Source organism: Rissa tridactyla, chromosome 7, assembly GCF_028500815.1.
Source record: "Rissa tridactyla isolate bRisTri1 chromosome 7, bRisTri1.patW.cur.20221130, whole genome shotgun sequence".
In the NCBI taxonomy this organism is placed as follows: domain Eukaryota; kingdom Metazoa; phylum Chordata; class Aves; order Charadriiformes; family Laridae; genus Rissa; species Rissa tridactyla.
Window position 1 is genome coordinate 11,682,136 of NC_071472.1, and position 17,823 is coordinate 11,699,958.

At 41.3% G+C, this 17,823-nt stretch overlaps 1 protein-coding gene across 2 annotated transcripts in view; it reads right to left on the minus strand.

The window, feature by feature from the left end:
* KALRN (kalirin RhoGEF kinase) overlaps window positions 1-17,823 on the minus strand; it is a 525,892-nt gene that overhangs the window by 151,813 nt on the left and 356,256 nt on the right. For both annotated transcript variants that reach the window (XM_054209626.1, XM_054209624.1), the window contains exons 19-27: window positions 17,160-17,274; window positions 14,438-14,553; window positions 13,756-13,878; window positions 11,028-11,210; window positions 9,842-9,960; window positions 8,523-8,589; window positions 7,497-7,606; window positions 5,645-5,714; window positions 3,847-3,936 (exon numbers count right to left, since the gene is read on the minus strand). In XM_054209626.1, the coding sequence (XP_054065601.1) occupies window positions 3,847-3,936; window positions 5,645-5,714; window positions 7,497-7,606; window positions 8,523-8,589; window positions 9,842-9,960; window positions 11,028-11,210; window positions 13,756-13,878; window positions 14,438-14,553; window positions 17,160-17,274 (993 nt within the window). The remainder of the gene's footprint in view (window positions 1-3,846; window positions 3,937-5,644; window positions 5,715-7,496; window positions 7,607-8,522; window positions 8,590-9,841; window positions 9,961-11,027; window positions 11,211-13,755; window positions 13,879-14,437; window positions 14,554-17,159; window positions 17,275-17,823) is intronic.

Here is a 17,823-nt window from a genome sequence, read left to right on the forward strand (position 1 = left end):
CTCCTGGCCATCAGGAAATCCTCAGTTCCTAAAGAAGCAGATGGGGAGGGGGAATGGGACTTATCTCAAGCTACTGGAAGGTAAGTTTGAGGCTGTAAAGGGAAGAAGTTACAGAAGATGAAGGGGGAAGAGCTGCCAAGAAGAGAGATATTCTTTCTGTATACAGTCTGATTTTATGCTGACTACTAGGGAGGTTACTGGGATTTTTAGCTCCATCTTTATGCTGGGATGCAAAAATAGCCATTTTTCACACAATGTGCCAACAGAGGTTTGTTTTTTTTGGTTGTTTTGTACTAGGCAAGTTTGTTTTAGAAAAAAATATCTTGGGTGCCATGAGCAAGACCCAAAAGGGAAGGGGCTCTTTGTGGGGGTTAATGGAGTTTGCATGAAGCTGAGTCATGGCTGGCTCCAAACAGGGACAGTCCCTGCAGAGCACATGGCTGGGACTCTATTAGTAACTGCGGGAGCCAGCAAGACCTCAGCCACGTATGTGAACTTCCTGGAACTGGCTAAGTACGCTTGTTTTTGTAGGATCCAAGTAATGAATTTAGCGCTATTCCTTCCTCCCAGCTCTCTGAAGAGCAGGGCAAGCTCCCAGCAAGATGCCTCCCATTCAGGCATTCCTTGCTCTGCCAGGATGCTCCCAGGTCAGACTGTGTGGAGACAGAGTGGGCTGGTAGAGTGACAGCTGTCCCTGCTGCACAGGAACCTGTGGCAGGGAAGCAATAGCACTGCTACATGGCCATCAGACAAATACACTGCTGGAAAGGAACCTTCTCCCTGCAGCTCCTACCTCTGGTCCCTGAAGTGTTGGAGTAAGACAGCAGCCTGCTGCAGCGTGTCTTGGGTTGGCTTTGTAACAACTGGAGAGGTCTGAACTTACTGTGGAGGGTGGAGGTGGAAATGGGAGAGGTCTGTGCAGGGTAGAGTACAGTAATACAGACATTTCTCGCACACCTTTAAGTAACACGAAGCAGAGAGGTATCTGAGCTATCTCAGAAGCAGCTGGCAGGTTTCAGAAGCAAGCCGGCCACAGGGCTCTGTGCTCTCTACTTTGCCCTGATTCTTACTTAAAGCGAGCTCGGTTCACGTTGTAGCGTGCCATGGCTCACCATTAGACACAACTTTAGTTCTTTCTTGGGAGGAAAAGTGTCCCAAGGGCCTGGAAGAAATTAAGGTGTCTGACAGGCACCACGTGCTAGCAATTGCGTGTTGCAAAGCAGATGAGCTGCACAACAGCATCAACGTGTAGTCTTACATGCAATGACAGAATCCCAGAAAAACACCAAAAATATCCTCTGTGTAGGGCAGTACAGGACCCTCAGAGGCCCTTGGATGGACAAAACGGAGACAGGAATACTTGAATACAATTTCATACTATAAGGATTGCTGAATTTACCATGAAGCAGTGATGAAGTGCCCAGATTTTGTTTCAAATGTCTAAAGAGATTCAAAAATTAAGATAAGTTATCCATTTGTGTACAGTTGTTTAGTAGGAAGACAAACTGCATCCTGAACTGGGTGTACAGACCAATGGCTATCTGAGTAGACTGATTCAACACTAAAAACCTCATGAAACATTTAGGTTTTGTAATGCATGACACAAATCCTTGGTGAGCAATTTAAAAAAAAATATTACTAAGAAGAAACTGAGACCCTTCTTGCACCTCTGCCTATTTCCTAAGGGACACTCTAGCTCAGCAGAGAAACTGTCCAAGAACCATCCTCCATGCAGAAACACAATGCTCTGCAATGCTACCAAAGTCAATGGGCTTTACCATATTCCACTCTAAATGCTGGTCACGCAAACTAAAGGTGCCCTGTGGCTCCTTGAATATAACAATTGATCTTTTCTGAGATTTAAAGGAAAAAAATATTCAAAATACCAGAAGCATACAGATGACTGAACCAAACTCTGTCTTAGTCCTGAGGGCCAAATAACAGACAATAAAATCAACACTACCACCTCAATAACATGCTGGTTTCCACCAGATGAAGCCCTTGCAATGAGCTCTGAAGCTGCAAATTTTCCCTGGACTTGAAGGGTTCGACAGATTACTGGGACTACTTTTTCTCATTTCAAAGGTGGCTTTCTATGATAGTTTATGCAATTTAAGGGATTGTACACTTGTGATCCTCAAGCAGGATTCTTACTAAGAAGTGTCATTCTAGATAACTCATCATTAGGGTGTTTTGGGAAATTGCAGATTCTTCCTGGAAGAAAAGAACCAGACATTTCCTTCATATTCCTTGAGCCAGACGGTCCTCTGTCCTGCCACTTAACCACTGCCAATCCAAGATCAAGACAAGACGGATCTACAGGTACTTTGCACTACCTTAGTCAGATTGAGTGAATCCTAAAGGATTTTTCTGGGGGGATAGCCATCTTTCTCTTTTTGCACATGCATCACTGGGTAGCCCAGCACAATTCCTACCAATGGAAGGAAAACGTCCCCTTGCAAAACAGCAGATGCTGACACATGAATATTCTCTATTAAGCAACATCAGGCAGGTTTCCAGCTCATATACAGAGCTGAAGTGGAAAAGCTTAGGAGAGTAAATGCTTTTAACCTGTGCAAACAACACTGATAGACACCTAGGGCGGGTTAAACCCTCCACGAGTCGCCAACAAACCATTCAACAGGCTCAAGCGCCACCTCCTGGAAAATCCCCTTCAGTTCAATTCTACTTTTACACCATCCCGTAACAAGGCAAAAGAAAAAGGTGTTCATCACTTTTCTTCTGGCTGATGTGAGATCTTTCAGTGTTGAGTTTAATTGAAATGCTATACCCATTGGCACATATGAAACCCAGAGAAGCTGATTCACGTCAGGCAGGTTGGATCCTGCTGATCGGTTACATTTGTAAAAAGATTGTCAATGCTTTCGAAAAGAGGTCTTAGCATTTATTTTTTTTTTTTAGAAAGGCAATTAATTAAAGCTATAGGCTAAGCAGAAAACCATGGCAAAATGGATGAGGTTCCAAAAATTGGAGGGAAAGCTTAGTTTAAAAGTGCTCTACAAAACTGGGTTTGGAGCCTGCAAATGGTTATCACCAGGTGTAGTACTTGTAAGGGAAATAGTCTAATTGCAGTCAATGGAGTCCCTTACTAGCATGATGAAGCAAACGCTTAGAATCATAGAAGAGACTGGAAGAGACCTTTAAGATCAAGTCCAACCTAGTACTGCCAAGTACCACTAAACCATGTCCCTCAGCCCTACATCTACACATTTTATAAATACCTGCAGGGATGGCAACTCAAACACTTCCCTGGGCAGCCTGTTCCAATGCTTGACAACCCTTTCAATGAAGAAATTTTTCCTAATACCCAATCTAAATCTCCCCTCGCGCAACTTGAGGCCATTTCCTCTTGTCCTATTGCCTGTTACTTGAGAGAAGAGACTGACTGCCCACCTCGCTGCAATCTCCTTTCAGGTAGTTGTAGAGAGCGATTTAATAGGGTGGGTAAAATTTGCATACCAGGAGGACAGGATCTTGTTTTGGACTTCGGGATTTCACATCATAAAATATAATGGGATCTGCTTTTCATTTTACCACTAAACCCAGCAGTAGAGAGTACATCTAAACCAGATCTTTAGAAAGGACTGGATCTGAAAAATGCACAAAGGTTCCCATAAGAATGTGTGTCTCCGTTAAAAACAACTTGCCACATTGATGAAGATCACAAATCACACCACAGCCTATCAGTTTTCACAGCAGGTGATATCTGCGGTGGAATGAAAAACCCAAATGCCAAAGCACAAAAGGAACCTGTTACTCAGAGGTAAAGAGGAGGTGTTTTAGCTGCACTATGCGTGCAGAAGGAAAATGGCAATGGCTGCTCACATCAAAGAAAGTCCCTGCATGTTCCAGGATGAGCTGGCTGGAGTCAGGCTTGTTTTTGCAGTAGGTGACATACATCTGAAATTTATCTGCCTGTGAAAACAAACATCAAGGGAAAAGCAAGATAAGCTATTTCTCTGCTTGCACATTCTTTCATTAAGGCTTACCAGAATAAATACAGGTGATAAACCCCCACCATCTCAAAGTAACGTAAGAAATGCAAACTAAGAACAGAAGACTTATGGACAGTTCATACCTTACCTGAGCAATTCTGAGGGGAATGAGGTGCATCATGGAACAGCTATGGGAGGCTTTCTTTAACAAGTGTCACAGAGGGAAGGGCTAAAACCTTAATCCAGCTATAAAATAATTTCTAAGAGCTCTAATGTTGTTACACAGATTTTATCCAAAAGTCTGCAGGTCTCAAAATCCACTCATGAAATGTCGACTCTCTCACCTACTTGCAAATGAAGCCAGTGTGGAAACTCTGGGCAAAAGACTCGCCTGACTTAAACTGGCTCGAGTCAGCATTTTTGACTTGAGACTGGCTCAGATTTGTGATGCCTGGCCCAAACTTGCCTTTCCTACCTTGGTTCAGACTTTAATGGCTCAAACTTTATGTTGTGCTAGGAGTGTTTTGCATTTCATTTCACAATTTATTTATTTTTTAGAGGAAATTAAAAGCATCTGTGCGCTCCTGCCTTAGAGTAATTGCATATTACTGAACTCTGGTCTCAGGGAGAGGCAGGCAAACAGAAGACGAGGATGGCCTCCTTTTATTACTATTGCGGTTTTTTATACCAGGTGTCTAAATAACAGGACACTGCAATTGGGCAGGCGGCTTTGTTTGTATGTCTGTAACCACACACACAGCTCTGGACACGTACCGTTGTTGAGATGATGGGGTAGTATCTTAAAAGTACCATGAAGATTTTGCACAGAATGATATATAAACGTGTCCATGTTTCATAAATATGTAACCTCTTCTTTGGAAACAATATTTCTGAATCCATTTCATCAATCTTTGTGTCTTATTTTCAAATTAAAGCCCATTTGAAATCATCCAAACATGCTTATTATTTCGGTAAGTGAAAAGATTCCATAATGTCTTTAAAAATACTAATTCCCAGCTTTGAAATATGAATAAAACCATCAGAGAAAACATGAAGATGTCTGACTTGTGTGGTAAATATTTTGAAAAAAGAACAGCTTTCATACAGATAAATTGCTGTAGTCGATTCCTGGAGCCTCCTGTGCCCATGAAGACTCTTAGCATCAAGATTTCAAAGTCCTGTTGGAAATCATCCTGGCACTGGGTAATGGAATGAGAAAGTACAGTGGCTCAGCAATTTGACACAAATTTCTGAAGAAAAACGTTGATAAAATATGTTGTTCATGCCTTTATAGAGGTCTCATGGCATGACATAAATTCTCTAAGGAGAGCATATTAAGGTTTTAAATGTCCTTCCTCCCAGGGCCCTTCACAAAGAAATGAATGTCACCCCTAAATACAGGTTTGGGTTGACAAAGTCCTGTTAAACAGAAACCAGCAGAGGTAAAAGCTGTGCAGGTCAGTGCAGGACAAGGAGAGAGGCTCTGGAAAGCCTTCACACCACTGCTCAGGAGAAGAGTTACAGGAGGGAACCCTTCACCCTGGGAGAGGTGAAGAACAAAGCAGTCGTAGTTCCAGATTAGCTCCCTTATCACTAAGGACGTAACCCTTGCACCAATTCCCAGCTTGTTTCTGTCTGTGCTGGAGGAATTAAATTGAATAAATAATGAAAAGAAGAAGCCTCATTACCCAGGTGACGAAGCAGTGGCCCACATCCTCAGGCAGTTGTTCGTATTTCTCTAGTTCTTTCAGGAAAATGCTGAAAAAAGAAGACCCGGATCTAATTAGTTACAGTCAAATACCCAGGAGAAGCAGAATAACCAATGAGTTAATCAGTGCTAATGATCAATACTTGTATCTTGATTACAAGGCTAATCAAGTGTCTTGCCAGTGGAAGAAGTGTGTCCTTGCCAAGGTATGCTTTGGTTTTTGAGCACAGTCATGCCTGACTCAACTAGAAAGGAAAAGGTAGCAATCCCTTGTAGGGGTCAGTGTATTCAGGACTGCAAAGTGATATTCAAGAACCAGATTGTGAATCTGCAAAAAGATCTTGTGCAGTGCTTCAGAGGGAGAGCAAAAAGAGAAGCCCAAAACTTCCATCTTTCCATTACCAAACTCAGCACACTGGGCAAAAGACAACAATTTAAAGAAGCTTGATACTTCATAGGTAAGTAGTAAACTCACAAAATGCAGATTTTGTAATCAACTCTCTCTCAATACCTTGTATTATGAGTGACATCTCTGTTTGCAGACAGAGCCCTCTACAATGCCTGGGTGGAAAGAGCAATGTGAAACAGAAATTGCAGAAGCAACTGAATGTGCTGTTTTCCCCATCCCTGAATCAGGCTGGGGGATGCCTTAACATCACCAGCCAAAGGAGAGGATTTTGGAGGATGCTGGTAGAGGCAAGAGGGGGGACAATTTATTTTAGCGTTGCTAGAAGTTTTATCAGGAAATGCATTATGCAGAAGCAGCAGGCTGGAGGAGAATGGGTCAGAGAAAGGACAAATGACAGCAGCAGGGAGCTGAGGGGCACGACTGAGGGTTGAAGGGGTGTTAGCAGGGAGTAAGGGAAAGTCAAAAAGACGAGTAATCAGATGGCATCAGTCAGGGTGATATAGCACCACAAAGAGAGGGGGAGTGGGAAGGCAATTGGGTGATCCCAGCATGGTTTTAAATGGGAGAAGAATACTTACCCACATGACAGGGCAATTCTTGTGGGCTGGAAGTCAATTAATCTATTACTTAAAGGACTTTTTAATGAAATACGTTGTTTGAATCTACTATCCTGACATGCTTTGAAGCTGCTTGCACAAAAGCACGCATATGGCAGCATCTGCTTGGCCATATTTATGCGTATGTGATGGTGCATTTGTCTGTCTGAAGCACTGAAAGTCTCCCAGAACTTCAACAGGGAAGGGTTTTATGGTTTGTTTTTCAAACTGCTTTGGTTTTGATGTGCAACTTAAAGGCAGACTTTGAAATTCAGACTGAACTTGTACGATTCAGCACCCCTAAATATTAAGTTTATAACTGCTATTGCATTCACATTATAGCAGGGAAACAATACCCTCTAAGCTGATCTGATACACAGTCTTGAAAAAAAGGAGTACTGTTAGTTACAGATTAAATACAGAGAATCTCCAAGAAGAGGCATGAAAGCTACTGGTTAACCCCACTCATGTCAACCATTCCTTTTTTTCCCCTTGTGTTTTCCGAGAGATCGCACTTTTGACAGGCAAGCTTCCAGACCAGATCTAGTGCTGTGAGACAGAAAGCATGCGCAAGACTACAAAGCATCAGTATAATATGACTTCAACATTGTTAATCAGCTGAAGGCAAAGTTTAAACTAAGATGCAATTAATTGTTGTAAAAGAAACAAAACAAGAAATCAAACATTATTTTGCAAACCTGGATCAATTACTTTACACTCCTGTGTGCATTCTATTGTAGGTGTTACACCACATAGATGTACAGGTCTACACATGCCGTTTGTTTCTTTAGTCAGTAAACATTAACAGAACAGTTAGGAAAACCTACTTGTTATGAAAGTCATATATCTCCTGAATATTGCCAAAGATGATGTGTTCTTTATTAAGGATCCCAGTGGGTATTTCTTCCACTCCACTCGTCATTTCCCAAAGGTAAGTCTGGAAGACACCAGCAATTCTTAGCTTTGTGAATAAATGCAGTGAAAAAGAATAGATCTCCCTGGTTTATTGCCAAAGGCACAGGCTGACAAGGGAACTATGTACTTTGAGATTAAACAAACAAGCTAAAAAAAAAAAATGTTCCAGTGTCACAGTAAGCTCCCCAGAGAAATTCAAAGTGCTGACACTCAGAAGTTGTCTGAGGAAAAAGCAGAAACATGCCAACAACACCCGTCTTTGCTGTCTAACTGATGGCGTCCAAAAACTGCAGGCAGAAACAGTTGAAGACAAACTGGATTTGCCACTTCAGTAGCATTAGATACATAAAAATCTCTTTCAAACTGCAGGAATGTGAAAGCTGACAGATTTCACTGAAATACACTCTGCTTTTTGCCCTGAATATCACAGTGTGCTTCAGGAACACCCTGCTGTAGAGCTAGGCAAGGTATTTGACAGTGCAAATACAGCTCTTTCTCTAGCAGGAGGTGATCCAAAGGAACAGATTTGAATTCTTAAGAAAATGTTCCATGATTCAAAAAAGAGTAGAAACTAACAAATTTCAGGCCAACATGCAAATATAATGTTCTTTTCTGAGTCCCAGGACGTTGTTCTCACTCTGCAGGGGTCAGTGCAGCTTTGTAAATAAAGGCACACTCAGGTGTCCCTGGGGGTGCAGACATTTACAGCTACTGGTGGGGAGCACTGGGCGCGGTTCTGCCAGTGGGAGACAAGCTCCCTCTGCTGCCCACCCAGCTCCCCACCACCAGCAGGACATAGCTCTGCGGCTAGCCACAACGGTGGTACCCTCACACCGACTCTTGTCGAGGTCAGCCTTTGCAGTACAGCGAACATCACCACCACAAAGGATACCATGTCCTTCCTGAAAGCACTGGAGACTTCCCGGGCCTTAACTTACCTCTAAACATTCATGTAAGTCCCTGACATAAGCTTTTTCTGTCTGAAGCAGCTCAGCCATAATGAATCTGAAAGAAAGAAAGTCTTTCAGGTGTTTTGGACATGACTGGCATTTGTACAATGAACAGAAAACAAAACAGCCTTCTGTTGTCTTCATGAATCAGCGTACTTCCACTCTAAGCCTTCAGCTGCTACATTTTGCACCTTTCAGCTCCAGGAATGAAATATCTCTTCATTGTCTAGTCCTCTGTAGGGTTATTTTCTAAGTATCTTTTCTGTGACAAATTCTAGTTATGTTGTATTTCTGCAACCCTGAGGTGTGATTTACTATCTACAGGCCCATCCTTAACAGTCAACTGATTCTTAGAAAAGTTTTTTCCCCAGGAGCAAGGATTTAAGATTCACGGACAACACTCACATCTTCACTAACAGTCAACAGTAAGTCACCCTGAAACTTGACCTTCAGTGGCAATACAGGTGGATTTGGGAGACAGCATGACTTTGAAGAGGCTTCAACAGCTTGGTATCCAACTGGAGAAAATCCAGACTGGTGGGAAGCCCAGAAACCGCATCTGTAGTGCCTGAGGCTGGGCATCTCAAAGTTGAAATGCCCAATGTTTTGAAAATGTGCCACAGGCAGACCAAGTGTAACCACTGTTTCCTAAAGTAGAAACGGTTTCTTATCAAGGTTATGCACTGTAGTGACAATTTTAGAGGGCTGAGAAGGATCCTGCATACAAATGCTTTCCAGAATATTCTCAACAAAAATTAAGAGAAAATACTGTGAAATTAGACTGTTTCTAGATTTAAGTACAACAAGAACTCTCCAAATATTTCCTCTAGTATAAAATATATCCAGTTCTCTCAGTTCTACACCCACTGAAATTTGAACGTACGCTTGAAGTGAACTCTTGTTAACCCAGTTAACTCCTCTGGATGTCACTGGAGTTTAAATGATACCAAGACATATAAAGATGGTTTTCATTTTTTTTTTTTGTTCATTTTACTTTTCACATACAGCTGGAAAGAAATCGTGGCAATGAATACCTCCATGACATCAGGGTCTAATCAAAGTGCTTGACTCAGTCCTTTCCCTTTCCAAAAGTAACTTCTGATTAAAACCAAAAGAAATTCAACCTGTATTTCCTAAAATTCTCTAGCCTACAAGTCACAACTTCTGCCCTACGCCTGTAGACTTAGCTCAATAGCTCCACAGCTGGAAGGAGTTACAGGACTGTCAGTCAGTTCTGGTCATGCAAATATCATAGAATCATTCTTTGATAATGTGTCACGGCAGACTGTAAGCATTTGGGGACATACTCTTTCTTTCTGGCTGACTTTCTTTTTTCTTCATTGACTTCATGATTTGCATCTCGCAGCTTTACCTCCCGGTCTGAAAGACTTGCTGGAATAATATCTAGTTCTAGGTCCTTGTTATCCTAGAAAAAGTGACAGTACAGATTTTAAATTCATTGTAACCCAACTGCTGTGCAAAATGCAGCATGTTCATGAATAAGAAGGGACAAAAGTAAGATAGAGATACAATGTCAGAAAGCAGGAAATTCAAAGAGATTTAGAAAAAGTACAGTGAGAAGGGAGAAGGTGAGAGAAATCTTAAAAAAATACCAACTATAAGATTTATTATAGTCTTCACTGTTAGGCTTATCTAGAAACAGGTATTGACAACAAAAGTCTAAATTTTACTTTGCTCCTTCACATCTAAATGAGTTGCCTAGTATGGGACTTCATAAATAGCCTGATACAGTAGGGCACTATACAGAGACAATCCCCACTTCCAATGGCCTTCTGCCATGGAAATGCTTCCAGACTGTGGTTAGTAACTTTGTGTAAACTAGAGACCCTTACAAGGAACAGTAGATTTAAGGTAACTTGAAGGTGTGAGGGAATTTATTCCTCTTTGTTTGATACTCAGTTTTGAAGGACGGTTGACTGAAATGTTTTTAAGTATTTCTGTTTCTGGCACTCCCCCTTAATACTGCGGCCAGGCAATAGCAGAAGGTTCTAATTTTTGTTTCTCTTGTGTTGCTCTACTTCACCTAAAAGAGCTCAGAGATGAGGTTGGGGATCAATTTTTTGGTTAGTTAAAGGATGAGAGAATGGAAACTTACGGTCAAAGCCTGTGTTTGATTCAAAATAATGGTGTGGGAGCAGGATTTATGGCTTATGCTAAAATTAACACAGACTTTTATTCAAATAATGTGTTTCTCCTTCCCAGTAGCTGTATGGTCTCCTGGAGAATGATGCAAACATTTGTTTAGAAAGTCTCTCTGATATTGCTCCGCCTCCTCCTCATATCACCGATCTGCCATAAAAAAACCTTTTTCTCTTCAGAAACAGTTCCGAGCTTGGCTAGGTGAGTTGGCTAGGTTTTAAAGTGCTTCTAATGGACACACAGTAACCTGGAGCATTCATACCATAACCTTCACTTCTCTTTGTGACTTTCAGCTTTGGTATAAAACCCCAGCAGGACACGGACTTACAGTACCTCTGTATTGATTCCAAGGGCTTTTTCCAGGGAGTAGCGGTATTTCCCCATCCTGAGAGAGAAGTCCCGGTAGCGTTTGTCAACGGTGGTGACCCACTTTCTAATTTCAGTGGCGTGTATATGTCCTTTTTCTACAAAGCTGTCAGCCAGCTGGATGAGGAGCTTCACTTTCTCCTTTGTTTGCTGCCCAAAATACGGTCCTTGGTTACGTTGCATCATTATTGTTTCCATTGCTTTTAATTCACACAGCAGTCAGAAGCAGCTCACAATTTTTTATGCATCATTAAAGAGTGCCTGTACTTCATCTTATACAGAATCAGATGCTTTAAACTTTGACCAGTAAAATATGAAAGGAATGAAATTTTTACAAGGACACTTATGAAGCTGCAGGAGATAGAAAAAGTCAGGTTTTTGAAACCACACACACACACAAACACATAAGGAAAACATGCTGGAAGTTAGACATGCCTCCTTCCCATAACCAAAAACTTATTCTTTATGAGCCTTGGAGTAGAAGACAGGATTTAAAAAAAAAAAATCACACCTCATAAAATACACCAAGTTACTCTGAATCTATACCTAGGTGGTTCTGCAGACCGGTGTAGGCAGGTCATTAATGCACCACATTATCAGCCCAGGAAGTGAGCTTGAGTCACTACTACTCTGTTTCAGAAGCAAACAGAATTTAAATCCAAATTTCTGGTCGTCTATAAAATCTCCCCTCAGTATTTTAGTTCTAGTTAGAGCATTACAGACTAAAAGATGCCTGAACTCCTGAAACATACCCTGAGACCCCAAACCTTCCAGAAATCTTTTCTATTCTACCTGGGCTCTGACTGCCCCGTAGTCACTATGGTTTTCCATGTTGAGGAAGTCTGTGCAAATCTGGCACAAAAGAGTTAGTTATAAATTTTAGCTTAGAGTCCAAATCTATCCTAGGAACTGAAGGCGCCTGGGCCCTATGTTTGACTCAAGTACAAAGTGCTTATAAAAACTGAGATATCAACTGTACAGGCTGCACTCCAGCTGTAACATACACCTTAATTCTCAAAAGCAAAAAGAGAATCAGTTGTATCCCCAGAAGTACTGGCAAGTTGCTTTTCAGAGATGAGGAGAAACTTCCACTCTGCCTGAAGCGAGACATACTTTCAGGTACTTGACGTTATTTGGCCACAAGCAGACAAATGCAAGTCAGACCAGAAAACATCTAGAAGATTTCAAACACCAAACTAAATTCAAAAAATTTCACCTGCAAAATAAATTAACAGCTGAATCAGAGGTCATCTTAACAAATTAATCGAGTACTTTAGCAACGCTTGGTATGGAGAAAGAAAAATCCGACTTCCTGTTATATTTAAAGGGTGTTTCATTCCAAAAAGCTACTGGTGTTTTTGCTTTCCAAACGATTGGTTTGGCCAGAAAGTTATTTGGATCAGAAAGGCTTTTAGTTACAGTTTAATTCGAGAATAACATCAGTCTGGGAGTGACATACGTTTACCAGATTGCATGTGGCAGTGAAAATATTCTAGGTCAGCAGTAGGGAAGTGATTTACTAGAGCCCTAGGGAGCAAGATGCGTCAGTGTAAGGAATGGCCAGTAATGGTCAATAAGGAACAAAAACTCAATCCTAGGCTAAGTCAAGAGCAGAAATAGTTCAGAAACTTCAGGATGAATCAAGATTATTCTGATCAAAATTAAATTATAACCTGGAATACGATTTCAGGTGGATCGATTATGGATGGTTAGAGGCCAGGAGTACTATTAAAGGAATGTTCTACTGGTCCTGTCTCATTACATTAACTTCCACCCACTGCTAGTTATCTCCCGTTTTCATAAACATGCAAGCTAAGGAAAAAGGAAGGGGACAAGAACACCACAAAGCCTTTGAATCAAACCCATGCAAGTATGGACAGCCTAATGAGGAATTTGAGGATTACAGAAGACCAATTTCAGGACACAGTGAAATGAAGCTACGTAATACCAAAGCCATGGTCTTGCTGCAGTTCAACTTTGCAATTTAGATCTTTATCAGTGACTGTTAATACCCCTGTGGATTCAGTGTCTGTGAATTACCTATGGTTTGAATTAATTTGTCTGAAGCAGATCCAATCACCATTCCTCTGTAAACCCCACCAGATTTCTCAGAATTGCTCCAGATAAATTAATAGATTCTTGGTAATGCAGCTTTGCATTAAAAAAACGTTCACCCCAGAGTTTACAAACCCATTTATTTAAAGTATTTTGTTGGGATCAGCAGATTTATTTCTAATGAGATAAATGATCAACTGTGATCAAACCAGCTGGAATTAACGAAAGAAATTGTGGTTGTAATGACAGAAGAAAGAGGCAGGGAATCCAAGATGACCTTGGATACGTTCAGATCAATTAGTTACTCTATACCATTATTGTAAGATTGTTCGAGAATTGAATTAGTGTCTCATTAGGTTGCTGTGAACTCTGTATGCAAATGGACTTTCTCTTCCTTCTGATCAGAATAAAAATGCTTCATATTCAGTACAGACCAAGGGGGACAAAACCTCCTTTTTGTGCCTATGCCTTGCTAAATGAAAGATCACAGTTCTCAAAAGACATTTATTGTCTGGGCTAGGAATGTCGGGAGGAAAACACAAAATCAAGAGAATATTATTACAGAGATTTAAGGCACTAAAACAGGATCATAAACACAGACTAAGGCAGATGCCGTAATTAGATTAAAGCCACTGTTTACCTTGGCAGGTACTCTGAATTCCCCGTATTCCTTCAGGAGTTCCTGAGTTTCTTCTGCTGATTCCCCTGTGGAGTTGTGAGTAGAGAGGTAATATTCGCCTGTTTCTTGGATCCAGTCTAAGGCCTGTGAATGTCAAAAAAAACAAAAGGAAAAACAAAACAGTCTTTGTATTTCAAGAACTAATCCTCTGACAAAAAAATCTGCCAAATAAAGGATATCAAATCCATTGGTACTTAATACAGTGTATACTAAAACACTTTCTAGGAACACATAAAAAGAATACAGTAATCAAAGCAGGTAGAAGAGGATACAAAAGGTGCTGCGTGCTTCTGAGGAGAAAAAGGAATGTAGGGAATTCTACCTATATACAGATAAATCTGCATGCAGGGAAAGCAGTTTTCTCACTCAGTAATAGCTCAATAAAACAATTTTGCTCTTATACGATTTTCAAATGAATTAACAAAACCGGAAATTAATCTGACCTGTCAAAAATACTGAGTTTTGTTGTTGGGATTTTAAACTCTATTAAATTGTTTTAAAAATCTACATTGTTTTCAAAAATCACAGTTTTTAAATACAACTTGAGATTGCAACAGGAACCCCACACAGAGGCATTACACGAATACAAGAAATATTTACGCTCTGCCAGGACAGAAAGACAAAGTGGGTTTTTTTACACTACCTGCTTGGCACTGCGCTCAAAGACAACATATTGTTGGCACTGATCTAATCTTCGTTTTTTCAGGGTCCAGAAGTGAAGGACCCGGTTTTCCCTCTGCAGCAGCTCACTCAGAATGGCTGTAGGGCAAAGGAAAACATCTGCATGATTAGTGATTCTGAGTGCATACAGAAATAAGCCATAAAAAGCTGAATTTACTCACTCTGCCTGGACTGCGACTGTACTTCTTAAAAACAAGCATTGATTCAAAGGGGCTGCTTTAAAAAACGAAACAAAACAAAACCAACAAAAAAGCGCAGTTGCAAAGTTATCTGGTAAAGGAGGAGATGCTAGAACAGAGTTTGGAATTTACTGCAGTAAATACACTGGGGTACCTGATTTATAGTTCTTTCATTCTCTTCTGTTGCATATTTCGGGGGTCTAGTACTGGCTGATGTAGGAGAAGTTGCCCTTTTACTGCCCTGTCTGTTGCTCTGGCCACAGGCTACGCAGCACTTGGCACTGAAGCCTACTGTCACGCATGAGCTCTGGTCATGATTGAATTTAATTCAGACCTGAGCCCCTAGTTGGAAATACCTGCTAAGGTTTCTCGTGCTGCTGTACTGCCTGATGACACTTGGTGTGCTGCTCCCTGTGCAGTTATTGCTGGGCTACAGTTTTGGGTTGAGCCCTGGTATTGGTCCTCTCAACTGTTTTCTGTGTGATGGGGATGTGACAGACACCCAGATTCAGGAAGAAACTGGCAGGAGACCTGCTACTCCTTGGAGCCTAGGACATACGCATTCTTCAAAACCCAAGTGCTCAGCCAGGCTGTATCAACTCGATAAAAGCGTGTGATTTAACCCTTTAAAAAGTATCATGAGTTTAACCGAAAAGACTACACGCAGAGACAGTGCAAGAGATCTACACTGTGTAAGTGACATAAACCTTAGTTAAACCTGAGCTTTTCTAACTAAACCGAGCTAAGTCATGCGTAGCCGGCAGCAGCGTGGCTCACGCCAGCCATGGCTGGGTAGGGAGCGCTGGGAGCTACCTCGGCAGGTGAGGCACGGCAGCCCTCCCACATTATCCTCAGAGCCGAGCATCCACTAGAGGGGGCTTAGGCACACGCAGCCCGGGCAGCAGCCACGCTCTTTTATATTAAAACACCGAGTGTAGCTTCTCAACCGCTTACGGTGACTTACGGTCATTTACAGTATCCATTAATAACCTTTTTCACCCCAAGCCCTTTCCGAATGTACCGATGTTTGTTGCTTATGTATCAAAACCGGTGGCAGCAAACAGACTTGGATGTATCCCTCCCCAGTGACAAGCGTGACACTGCTTATAGTCAAAAAATTTGTAATATTAAGTTAATTGCAAAACCTAGCCCAGTCCCTGCTGAGGGAACTTTGAATGACAAAATGAACTTGAAGCTCGACTTGGTGCCCCAGATCAGGTCTCTGCATAAACAGTTTATGCCAAATAAAACTTTGATCTGACTTTGATTTGGAAGCACAATCAGTATCCTACTAAATAGTGCTTTTACTCTGAACTAAAGTGTCCACTTCAAAGATTTTCTGTAGGTAGACTCACCAAGTTTAAGAATTACATATTTGGCTTAGAAAAAGACTAATGTACAAGCTGATTTTTATATAAGTGAGTAATTTCAAACAAGCTCAGGGAGGAACACTCACAAATTTATATCAGGTGCATATTTAAAGGCTTGCTGAGTCAGGGTTTAATTAATTTTCCCGTGATTTTCAACTGTAGGGAACAAAAGTCCACAGCAACAACAAGCATTTGACACCGTAGCAGGGAAAAGTTGAACAAAGTCATGTTAACATTGAAGAACTAGTTTTGAAAGAAAGGAAGGAAAATAATCTTTTCAGTAGCACCATTTTCATCTTCTGTGCCTAACCAAAGTTCCCATCCCTCCCACATATGTAATAACTGCACTGCTTTTAAACCTGTATCTTTCTGCAGCTCGTAAGAAAGCCAATAATAATAATAATTAAAAAAATGGTTTGTTTCTGCAGAATCACTTTGCTCATTCTTATCAGTACCTTGCAGCATTGCTAGGCACAGGTTAACAACTGTTTAATTAAGGAGACGAGTGGAAATATTTCAAACATCTCAGATGTAACAGCTGATTGTAAATGGTGCTCTTTGACTAAAGGAAAGTAACTACAAATACTTTTTGTTTGATGTGGTAGGACATCAAATAGGATTCCAGGGACAAAAAGAAATAGCAGATCCATCCTAGGCACAAACAAGTTTGGGGTTAATTTTTTTCTAGTGCTTAGTAGCAACAGGATGCATCTAGACCTTGTATTTGATATATGCTTATTTGTTTATGCATTTTTAGATATTAAGGCAAAATAGTGCCTGATCATTTTGGCTGACAACCTACATGATGGGGGATGGCACAGTGTCACTCCCATGGACTCTCCTGCCAAGAGAAGCCAGGCAGAACGCGTGTTTCAAACCCCTTTCCTTTCCCCCCCCATCACCACTTGCAACAGCAGAGTTCTGTATAAGAACTCATGCCCAGCAGAGGAGGGATCACTTTCAGAGAGTGCTCACCGCCATTGCTAAAAGCGTCGGGCTTGTGTATCATTTTAGTAACAGCAGATGGCAAAACTTAAGGTGTCTTCTCAGCATGTTCACGAACATAAAGATAACCACACAGTAGAGGGGGAAGAAACCAAAACCTTCAATGCTGTCATTGCACCAGTGCACCAACCTTTCACTTGCTGCTCAGGCCCCCTTGTATGGCTTGCTACTCCGGGCATGCTGACATTGTTGCGGTGAATGTACTTGAGGAATACCTCAGCGTTCCTTCGTGCCAGTGTACAGGCCTAAGAAAAACAGCCCCCACCAAAATGAATCAGTGAAGATGAGCAAAGAGAGCAAAGGGGACCCAAGGGAGTTCTCCGCTTCTTTTGCAGGGAGGAGTTCTCTTTCATATGGGAACACGAGAGCTTCCGCTGAGGCAATAAACTCAGGTAATAAACTAGCAGCCTCATAAATGTATTAAAACACATAAGTCATTTTGAATATAGTGGCTGATAATTACATATTAAGGTAAATTAATGACAATAAGAAAGCAACTGGTTGTAAAGAGCTAGTACATCACACGTTTTCAATCTAACCAAAGCTAACCCATCTCTCAAGAAAAGTACTCATTGTTTCAAAAAACGTACAATCTAGCGGCATAATTTCTTAAGCCTTGCCTGCAAGCGTAGTTTCATGTTGTAATCAGTTTTAGTGGAAGGTTGGAGGCTGGCTGTCAGTTGACTTGTCAGCCTGTCAGCTCCACAGTTCTTACAAAGCAGCACCTGGAAGGCAGGAGGAAATCTCCGTCTCCATCCTGGTGCTGCCCTGCACAGACACAATTGCTTCAGTTT